This window comes from Acyrthosiphon pisum, chromosome A2 (genome assembly GCF_005508785.2).
Source record: "Acyrthosiphon pisum isolate AL4f chromosome A2, pea_aphid_22Mar2018_4r6ur, whole genome shotgun sequence".
Taxonomy (NCBI): domain Eukaryota; kingdom Metazoa; phylum Arthropoda; class Insecta; order Hemiptera; family Aphididae; genus Acyrthosiphon; species Acyrthosiphon pisum.
This window is the reverse complement of record NC_042495.1, coordinates 106,514,615-106,526,496: the sequence shown is the minus strand read 5'-3', so window position 1 is coordinate 106,526,496 and position 11,882 is coordinate 106,514,615. Positions and strand designations below refer to the sequence as shown.

General features: G+C 28.7%; 2 protein-coding genes across 2 annotated transcripts in view; one reads left to right on the top strand and one right to left on the bottom strand.

The window, feature by feature from the left end:
- Window positions 1–850: 850 nt before the first annotated feature.
- On the bottom strand, window positions 851–7,157 carry LOC100576038. The gene is made up of 7 exons (XM_029489399.1): window positions 7,112–7,157; window positions 6,482–6,549; window positions 6,287–6,412; window positions 6,025–6,217; window positions 5,596–5,909; window positions 3,744–3,852; window positions 851–1,356 (listed from the first exon to the last, which is right to left on the bottom strand). The coding sequence occupies exons 3-7, from the start codon at window positions 6,394–6,396 to the stop codon at window positions 1,303–1,305; spliced, it is 780 nt and encodes a 259-aa protein (XP_029345259.1). The 5' UTR covers window positions 6,397–6,412; window positions 6,482–6,549; window positions 7,112–7,157; the 3' UTR covers window positions 851–1,302.
- A 1,267-nt stretch (window positions 7,158–8,424) lies between these two features.
- LOC100165742 (AKT-interacting protein) overlaps window positions 8,425–11,882 on the top strand; it is a 6,271-nt gene continuing 2,813 nt past the window's right edge. Inside the window, exons 1-2 of the mRNA XM_016806818.2 lie at window positions 8,425–8,457; window positions 10,946–11,030. Of these exons, the coding sequence (XP_016662307.2) occupies window positions 8,425–8,457; window positions 10,946–11,030 (118 nt within the window). The remainder of the gene's footprint in view (window positions 8,458–10,945; window positions 11,031–11,882) is intronic.

Genomic DNA, 11,882 nt, shown 5'->3' with positions numbered 1-11,882 from the left:
TTTACTATACTTATATTTTGATTATATAACAATGTTCATCATCAATATTCAATACAATCATGTGATCTGATCTTCTTAATAATAATTAAAAAAATACCAAACACACGTTTTATTAGTTATTACTATAATAAATTGATAGTTAGATATAGCGTACAGATTATTAAGGTTATACAACATAATCCATCGGCGTATAACAGAAGCTCAAAGTATATACTTAATATTATTATTATTATTATTACTCATTGATGGCATTTTATAAATTAAATACGAAATTCGGGTGTAAATAGCTCCTTTAGTTATTGACTCATAATTATGAATGATACGTCAAAATTCATTAAATAAAATCCTATATGAATCATACTCGTATTTCAAAACTATATGTTCCCATTTAAATTTTAAAAGTCACCACTAAAATCTCCCCTTTTTAGTTAATAAAAAAAATAACTAATATCAAATTATTTTATATGGTATGATTCAAAGAGGTTTTCACATAGATTATTTTTTCCTAATTTAAATATATCAAGCTGGGTAACGACTTATTAATAAGCGCAAGTGTACAAACACAAAAATCGCATTGTATAATTCAGTTTTAAATGGTTATATATTGGTACTTATATCTGAAAAATTACTGAATGAAGATTAAAAATTTTAACATTGTGAATCTTTAAAAAAATAGTTTTACAAAATAGCTGTTTTGAATTTTTTATGAAATAATTTAATTTAATTTAAATATTTTTATTTTCAGTACTATAAAATAAATATAAAAAATGAAATTATTTTACATGCATAGCGCTAGGATGATAAATAAAAATAAAATAAAAAATATTAATTAGAACAAAAGTCAGTTCTTTTTGTTACATCCTGTATAGACATATAGCTGGTAGTCATACCTAGGTTTGATTAATATAACTGTTATGTACTTATATATATATAGTAACTTAGAGCTCTGATTATTTACATTAAATAAATCATTCATAACATGGTTATTTGTTCTGCTACCACGCTTAACATTCGCAGTGGTCCACAATTCTAAATTATAACTTACCGTAATATCGTCTTAACACGTTAGTACGTTATCCAGATATTTAATAATCATTTAAAAGCAATTTGTGTTTCATCAACACTTGCTAGTTGCTTCATTGTAATTAAATTTGTTTGACATCATTGTATATAATAATACTTCAACATTTGAAACTTTATTCATCATTATTTACCAATAACTACAAAAAATATATATTTATTTCAATAAACATCCAAATAGGTAGTTCAAATAGTTTCATAAATGATCACCGCAAAACTGGCTCATTTAATATTTTTCTTCAAAATATCAGCTGCTAAGTCTTCCATATCTAAATTCTGTACAAAAACGTTATGGTTATTATTAAATGTACAACACATTAATAATTTATAAGCTTAGGCTTTCGCCTATTATATTTTATTCATAAATGTTTAAAATAATTGTTGAATATTATATCTTTTAGATTCTGAGCGGAGCGAGGAAGCTAGTGGTTTTACAATAGTGTTTATTTTTTTTTTTATATCCTGTACCTATACAAAAATTCTACCAGAAGGGGAGTGCTTCGATTTCAACATATAGTACCTTATATTTTAGCTAATTGGATCAAGATGGTACTTTAGAAAGGTCATTTTTCGATTTTATTTATTTTATTTTATGTTATTTAATGTCACGGGAAAAACCACCGAAAAATTATGAAAAAACGCTAAAAATGGGTTTTTAATATCTAACGCTTTGTCTATCACCATAGAAACGAATAAAAAATTATAATATTAATTCAATACCATGATATAATTAATAATAACAATATAAAATATCCAGACTGACAAACCGTCTCCGCTAAGAATCGTTTTTCTTATACAATGATATTATATCATTGAATTCAAGTCTAATACAATCCATTATACAATGACACACTTGTAACCAACTGTACAGCAGAGTGACATCCACTTACCTGCTTTTTTTTAATTTTTTTTTTTTATTGAGCTTAAGCCCGGCAACTTAGGCCATTAGCTATCATATCAATATCTTATTAATAAATAAAACAAACAAATTATAATTGTTCTAATTTAATTAAATTTGTTGATGGTTTTTTGGAACGTGGATCACCTCAAATTCGTCGTCAAGCCCTACATATTATATTGATACTTCCGAAAAATTCAACAGTTAAATTTATAAAACTACTCTATTAATTAATATACCCGATTTAAGTATTATATTAATAAGATTACCTATAACCTTTAATCTAATATATTACAAGTACTATAGGTATTTTAATTTTTTATAATATAATATTAAAAGTATCCTGTTCACCCGACTCCACCAAAGTGGTCAATTATTGGTTCATATAAATAAAAGATTTTTTTTAAAAATGATGTGCTAAAAAGTAAACCGATCAAATGGCGGCTGTATACCTATTTTACCATTCTGCAGTTTTGTGTGGCAAAGGATTGGGTCGGTCGTAACTCGTAACTCCTAAGTATATTATTATAGTCTATGTCCTTTTTGAAAAATTATTTACAGTTTACGAAAACCAGCATGTACATTGAGTCAGATGTTTCGGAGATTATCTCAGCCAAAAAATAAACATCTGGTGTATTCCTATTTTATCAACTTTATATTCTGTGTACACAGGTCTATACCAGCTATAACTGGAGTTTGGTCTATATAACAATATTATAACTAAATAAACTTATAAACTGTTCATAGGCGGAGATTTCATTGAATTTTAGGAGGAGGGGGATAAAATCTTTCTTTATAAAATAAGAAGTGAGGCTTTGAAAAATGTTCAATAAATTGGTGGGGAGGCTTCAATATGTTTGGAGACTAAGCCCCTCCCCAAGCTCCGCCTATGTACCTGTTCCGTAATGTGCTCTTTAAATTTTTGAAAAAAACCGTTCACATCCGTTTTGGTATTTTCCGTGATTATCCCGGTCCCCGGATATAAAAACTAAAAAAAATAAACTACTTTGTTTTATCATAGATTAAATACCACTAAAAAATGATAGATAATCTATTCTCTATTTAGCAACGCTACTACGTATATGGTATATACTATATCTGTATACTGTATAGTGTAAATACTATTATATACCAAGGGTGGTCCAAACGACGTCATAGACTTGTGCAGTCATGCGACTTCTTAACATTATTATTAATTTAATAATAGGTGTTATTCCTATTCCTGCTCTCCATATTATTTTTCATTGCCTATTTTTTGCGCCTCGCGGCTCTCTTATCGCTCGCCACCCATGGTATATACTATATAGAAATTATTTTCATTATAGGTCAATAACAAAATTGAAAATACCAATCGTTTGACATTTATAAATATTGATCGTCGATAGGTATTGTCGTCGGTGATTGATAATAAATCCCACTTATCTAATCTAGCGTTTTTAAACTCCGGGTCTGACACCAAAAAAATCTATAAAATAGTGGTTAATTTAAAATAAAAATTCTACAGTCAAAAAATGTAATTGGCAAAGCTGTACAAAATCCCTATATACGCCACTTGCCAATGAAATCATTTAGGTATCGCTCATTATTTCAATTTGACCAAGACTAACTACATATGTAGTACATATTTTGGCTGTAGGTGGGAAATACCTACTCGACACTAGCTTCCTGTCATCATACTCTACTGCCTATCTATGGTGTTATTTTAATCTATGACTTGATCTATATAATAAATAGTTATAGTTAGTATATTTTTGAAAATAAATACCTTTCCAGCAATTTTGAGTTCGTCCCAACTAATATCCTGAACTAATGACGAGCAGAAACTTTCATAGCAAGTACTTTTTAAAAGTTGCATGAGCTTTTTTGACAGAAACCTTTATAAACATTAGATTAATAATTAATATATAAGCAATATATTTACAATACTACAACCATTTCTTATGTTTTAAGATAAGGTAAATAAATATATTTTTATTCTCCCCAATGTGCATTGAGTGATTACTTATTATTTAATTATCGCGACTACGAATGGTTAGGTGTAAATAGGTATTAGACATTTGAATTATTGATAATTACCACAATTTAAATTTTATGTTATACTTAGTAATTAGTACCTATATTATATAGTCTACATTAAACGAATACTTCACACACGATGGACACACTGGATGAACCCTATAATAAAACAAATTTCTCCACTTTTCATCTCAACAATAATCAGGCCTGCAATCACATATTATTAAACGTCACATACATACATATAAACCCAACTAAAAATACTTGGGTGTTACGCTGAATGAACTCTTTGGTATAAAAAGCACCTATTTAATGTTACAGCAAAAATCAACTCCCGAAACAACATCTTACAAAAACATTTCTTACAAAAGCTGACAAGAAGGTACAGAATGGGACGCTGATATTTTCTCAGAATTGAAAACATCTACTATCGCAGTTGAGTATTCCACCGCAGAACATTGCACATTTGCACACCCGTATGGATCAACAGTACACACAAAAAAGTTGTACTCCCAGTGGCCAGCTGAACCACACGTTCACATTACCACAGTATGCGCATTGTGCATGATATCCGGAATACTGAAGTTAACCTTACTCAATCGCTACTGATGTCCGACACAATGCAACATCGGAGTGCCAGCGTTACGATAAAAACAAGCTTCATAAACGAATGGAAGAAATGCATCCTGTCCCTGTCCCTGTCCCTGCCGATTCACTCTTACGGGGCTCGACTTGCCCTGTGGCTTTAATCGAGAAAACCCCCATACAAAACAGTGACTAAATTAAAGAACACATCTTGAAGGAAGGATATTCATCATCCAACTTAAGTCATAGCTATTAGCTACATCGTCATAAAGAATATTCCTGGATAATGATTTACAAATTTCAATGATATTCAAAAGAATTACCTTGCAGGTATCTACTATATACAATATGGCAGTATATTATTTTAATTTGTAGAAAACCTTTGTGTAGTGTGAGAGGATAGTGTACGACGACAAAATTCTTGTTTCATTCAAATATTTTTTGATGAAGCATTATTTAAATTCAATTACTTACCCAAATTAAATAGATCAACTAATTAAGTACATAATATGACAAAATAGGTAGGTACTTGCATTATTATAATATTATTGGTTTTTCTTAAAATTAAGTAACTTTCAAAATACAACAAACTTAATAGATAGGAACTCTTCGATTTTACTCTTGCCCCGATGTGTATTTTAACTGGGGAAATTGTATAGGTAATCAAATAAAACAACGTAAATAAATGTCAAATATGATTAACAGACATGTTAATCTTAAAGTAAACATAATATAATGTACCTATTCTTGGCTTTTCGTAGGTTCAAAATTTAATATTTATGTGGACAATAATAAAATTTGAAAACACGTCTATTTTGAAAAATACGACCTGCTTTTGTAAAAAAAAAAAATATTTTGTGATAACAGCATGATAAATTCTACTACAGTTCTACTTATTCCACTTTACCTTACTCTGGAAGTATATGCAAAGTTCACAAAGAAGGCGAGCAAGCTGTTATATCTATCTATTTATCTAGCGTTTTTATAAATACATGTTGCGTCTTGCGTATTATTACCTAATTTCTGCGTTAGCATCTTCTATTGTAGCTACACAACTTTTAAGAATTAATTGTCTAGCTTTTTTTAGTCCAGCTATTCCAGTTAATATTTTCATTGGATCGGCAATTACAGTAACACAATGCATCAATCGCAACTGTGCTATTTTAACAGCCGGATTTTTGTGTTGACTACAGTTGGCTATTGATTTTATGGAATACAGCGGTGGGATGCTGATCACCATTTTATCAAGTGCCCAATTTGCATCAATACGGATGTTTTGATTCTTATCTGCTGTACGGTTCATAAGTCCAGTAACAATGTTATCAAATAACTATGTACATAATATTGTAAACAATTTATTATTGGTCAATTTTAATTAAGTTATTATTAAAATAATTTAGTTAAAAATTAAAAACGTATAAGGTATAGGTAGATAATGAGTTTACTGGTCGATCTGTACACCGCATTGTCCTAAAAAGTTCACCAGCCGACTGACACGCTAATCGGACATCAAAAATTCGTTGACCATTAAGCAATTGAACAATTTTTCGATTAATCGAGTTCATATGGAGTTTTAATAATTTCGGGTGGTGTCGTGCTACCTGTATCGCATCAGAAATTGCTCTTATGTGTTCTTCTCTAAAATTATTAATTTAAATAAGTTGTGATTAAACTGCATTGTGTGCAGAGTAATTTAAAAAAAATTACGAATTAGTGTTTTTCAAACGAATTTGTATTGATTTGATAACTTCTTTTGGATTATCAAGTGGTTCTTTTTCTGGTAATAAATCTGTTACACATCCAATAATTGTATCCATTTCTGTTAACAATTTCCTACAAATAAACTGATATGTTTATTCGTGTTTAAATTTAATAAAAATATACATTAGTTTTTTTTTTTACAAATTGTTGAAATCAGATGTCACGTTTGTATTTGTTTGATCCCCAACATGTACAAATGCCTTAGATTCCTAAACAAAAATTCTAAAATAAATGTATTTATTGTAGAAAAGTTTAAATTTCTACTTTTATAAGAACTGAAAAATACATATAGGCATAATGCATAAACATATTTAAATTAACTAAAAAATATAAACTATAATTTATATTACATTTTAAATTGTAATGAAAAGTATTTTTATACATCCTGAAGCATATAAAGTAAAGAATATAGAAGTTTATGAAATATTTGTAAAAGTGTTCAGTCTAATATGTCAGGACAGGACTACCATGAGCGAGAGAACAATAGTTCTTCTGCGCATCCTTACGTGACATCCTGGCATAGTGGAACAGGCTGTCACGTGGGGAGCGTGGTATTGGTGTGTTTTTTAGCTGGTCGAGTATATAGGTGAAAATTGGAGAGGAGGGGCTCAGCCTACTATTTTTTTTCCAATGCTTCCTATATAAGGCAGCTCATTTTCTCCACGTATTCCTATTATACACACTACATAGTAGTTTTTTCTCTGATCTGCGAATATGCGTCTTATGCTCGTAATTCGTAATATGTAGAATAATTTATGATTGTATACTTACTACAAATGTGTAGTTTTCATTTTCTCCATTTTGATTTAGTATTGGATCTAAATAACAAATATGAAAATATTATTTAAAATACGTACATACCAAGTTGAATAAATATTAATATTAACATATTTGAGATAGAGTGATAACTAGCTTTGCCAGTTTGCCATAATATACTTATTAGTAGTAAGTATAAAAAAATGCAAAATAGGCTTTACTTGTTTGGCTATAAATTATAGTAAGTACCTATAAAGTTAACATAATAATAATGTAATATATAGGTATTCATTAATCATGACATCATGATTTATCACTATTGGCCATAAATGGTGTATTGTATATGTAGTAATGATAGTAATAGTAAATAGAATTATAGAATTCAATACAATATACCTATAATGGTTCAGGTGCGCACCCAGGATTTTTGTTTTTTTTTTTTTTTTGGGGGGGGGGGGCTTAAAAATGTTCTTACTTTCCTTACACACAAGTAAACAATTTTTACACATACGTATACGTTCGTCCTTATTTAATTGAACTATTTAATGTCTACTAAATTTGTGACAATATGCTATAATATATAATTTAATGTAAAATATATATATTTTTTTAGGGGGGATTCAGCCTCAAACTGAACGCCACTGTAATGGTTAATGACTATTATTATTATTATTATTATTATGTAATTACTCTACAGTGATGACACGAAGTATATATATTATTAAGATCGATAATATAACATGTTAAATTATTTAGGGAGCTTGATATAAAGCTCTCTGCAAGTTTCCATAACCACGTTTAAATTTCCTATCTAAATTCCATATCTCTATAATATAACATATACTTAGTGGGCCATAGTAATATCAGTACTATACTACTATGCCTACTACTGTAGCGCTGTACCATATACTGAAATGGTAGGCAAAATAATAGGTAACTATTACAAAACAATTTTTAGTAGTATATTAATTATATATATATATCTATCCTTACAAAGTTTTCTATACAATTGCATCTAGAAGATTATTATTAATAATTATTATATGTTTACTCCATCATTATATGTAGTTCTATTATTATTTACAATAAAATACATGACGAACATCGAGCATAGTGTTAGAGAATGCTACACCTGACAACACACACTAGACAGATAGAGTCAACACATGCGGGTATTGTCCTCTTAATACTGTTCGTCAATCGTCAGTCGCCACAAGTTAAAATGTTGAACCTGCCTGGCTGGTGGGATAACTAAACCCTAAGCCCTAAGCCCATAATATTTCTTGAATGTAAGCATCTAGTATTCACTGATTGTAGTGCACGACAGAATGCTCAAAACTTCAAAACTTGAAACTAGATCAGTAAGGAAAGTTGTGCTTATGGTTCTGTGGAGGTAATACTCCGGTGTACCTATTATAAATTACCTACGTGTTTTATGAAATAAACGATGCTGCATGAGGGCCAAACAGTGTGCAAATCATTCTGCTTCCATGTAAAGGTGATGCCACATAAATAAAAACAAAATTAACATTTTGGGAATGGAAACATTTATCCACAACTAAAATGGTATTATTATTATTATACGATAATATTTTATAAATTTATCGGGATTTTTGAATTAAATAAGATCATAATATAATTTACAATTTTAGTATAGAATTAAATGTATAGTTTGTATATATTATTATAATGCATGTATACAAGACGATTATTTTATTAGCAAACACTCATAACCGTAAAACATATTATAATTTTTGGAAATATTTTTTTTTTCACACGGCATACTTCATTCTGAAGCATTGCAGAACAAGATTTTTGACTAATTAATTAATTTTTTTTGTATCCGATATCTAATAAAATATATAATAAGTGAAAGGCGAAAAAGCATACATTATTATTTCATGTTCCAAAGCAAAATATTTTGTAGACATTTCTAAAGTTTAAAAATCTAATTTTAATATTATAACTTATAAGTAAGAATTTTCAGTTTTGAGGAGTGGCTCAAGGAAAACATTGAAAATTGTTAGTCCAGTACTCGCTCATCATAACTTAAAATATTTATTAGTTCGAAATTCTACTGGTAATTACTAATTACTACTTTTATATTATAGTACTCAGTCTCGGAAAAATTTCAGAAAAATGTTAGGTTAGGTATAGGTACTTTGGAATTTCAAACTACAAAGGAATGCTATCATTTAAAAAAGTTAAATACATAATATACCTATTAAGATGAATTTTTGTTTTCAAAAATATTGGTTTTGTAATAAATTCAAATGTAGGATTTTCAAATTAAAATGAATGTTTTACCTTTAAAATAATCATCCTGTGCTTAAAATTGCTTATATCTTAAATGTATATTATTTTGTAAGAAATTACGAATTCGATTACATCACCATTTGAAGGAACTTTTCCTAGACCTCTACATGTAGGGCATACCACATCGTTACTCTGCTTAGAATCCTAGAATATTTACAATTAAAAAATATTTTATACAAGTTCATATTTTTTTTGTCATACCATTATAATTTTCTAACGATATTAGAGTAGGTACCTAATAAAAAATAAATGTAACTAATGTTTAAGCAATGTCCAATTATTTAGATTACCTATAATTTATAAACAAAAAAATAAAACTTGGTAACCAATATGACGTGTTGTCTTACTGTTTAAACTGTGATAATAATCGGCAATTAGAAAAAAAAAAAATACAAAGTTGACATTTGACATGCATAACAGTATATATTATTACCTATACAGTATACACGATGTAGTTTTTTAAAAGTTGAAATTAAGGTAGTCGTGTAGGTACAATATTTATTAAGTGAATATAATATTTATGTATTTTATAATAAATTTAAATAGTGATGTACCCACACAATTTTTGTCATGGTATAACAGTAATTTACCAATGTCAGGCGGAGGAGGTACAATAGTAATATAGTATACAAAAATACAAAATTGTGTATGCCGGTTGCGACGTGCGTTCGCAGAACTAATACAACTATTTATATATAATCCGACGTAAATCTATAGCCCGTATGACTAATAAGTCTATTGCTAGGTATTTCTATAACTCTTCCTTGCTCTCCTCCACACCACAGTGATATTCCTTATTGCCATACAATCGAATTAAACTATTTAAGTTAACAGTCAATTGTCAACAATATACTAATGCCGTCGCGAACATCCATCACGATTGACGGAAAAGTGTTAACTTTGGTGGTTTTAATAAATAATTAGTTTTGAAATTGTAAACCAATGCTGTGCCAACTTTAAATTTACCAGGTAAAGACACATCTTTTTTCTATGAGTAGAATGGTCAGTGCACAGTTCTGTGCCATAGAGCATATTATAATATTATGTGCGTCACAGTCCACAGAATAAATAAATGTTTTGTTATCATCATTTATGGTTATCTGTGGTTATCATATGTAAAAAGTGATAAGAAATATCAAAATATTGCTGCTGAGTCGTAGTTACAGATAAAAAAAAATAGTCATTTTTGTGTAATAAATCGTATCAATACAAAATATATTTTAATGACAATACATTTTATTTGATATTTTTAATCATCTATAGTATTTTTGTAATTCACTTATAAAATTTAAATATAGTAGAGAGATATAAGAGACATTTTCAATTACCTAATGTAATTTCATCTATTTTTACTCCAATAGTCCAATGTTAATGTATAATATTCAATTCAGGTTTAAAATAATTATCATTAATTAATAAAAGTTGAATATAATTTATTTTAAATGGTGAATAAAATGTTACTTATACCTTTATAATATGATAAAGTTTATTGTTATTTTCTCTTCTAACTTATTTTAACATTCTGAATTATAGTCTGGGAACAGTGATGAAGCATTTCATCGTACTGGATCATTTCGTCGTGTCATACCTCCAGGGAATGATACTACTGGTATAAGTGGTATAGCAGTCAAATCTACCAATACCAATAACTCCTATATAAATGCAAATTATATACCTTTTTTTCTTGAGTATACCCTCATGTCTGAATTGTAAGTAATAATAAGTTAAAATTAATAATAATTAATGTAATTATTGAACTAATTATTTACAAATATCATGTATTAAATACATAAAAAGTCCCAAAAATAAGTTTTACACTTACCATCGGTAATTTATTCTGTGGTTAAGGAGTTCTATAGTTAAATAGACTAAATTGGTAGTACCAAATGCATTTAATCTATAATTGTATGTCAAGTGGTCGTGGACAGGGGCGGATTGGTGAATTTTTTCGGCCCGGGAAGATGAATCAAACCGGCCCTGCACCGCAAATATAACCCCCCCCCCCAAACCAATTGGTCATAATTTTACTCAAATTTCAAAATTTGTTTAGTTTCACCCCTAAATTAGTAAAATATATAATAGGTACCTATATAATTAATGCTATAACAGTTTTGGGTTAGTCAGATAAGGTTAACCTGTTCAGACTGTTCTAACTTGAACTTGAAGTTTAATCTTATTATATTTTAGATTCTGCGTGGAGCGATGAATGTATTGAATTTACAAATGTGTTGTTTTTTTTTTTTAATTAAAATTTTTAATTTTTATGTCTGTCATCACCTTTTAGGACAGTAAAAATACTTAGATTTTTTTAAACTAGAATCACTTTTCTGATAGGAAAGTTAATCTAGTTGGTACTTTGGGGTGTCAAAAGTAAGGATTTCCCAGGAGTTTTCAAAAGCGCCGTGAAAAACAAAAGAAAAATTAAGGAAAAACCGAAATTTTTACACAAAATCTGTTTTCGAGAAAATCG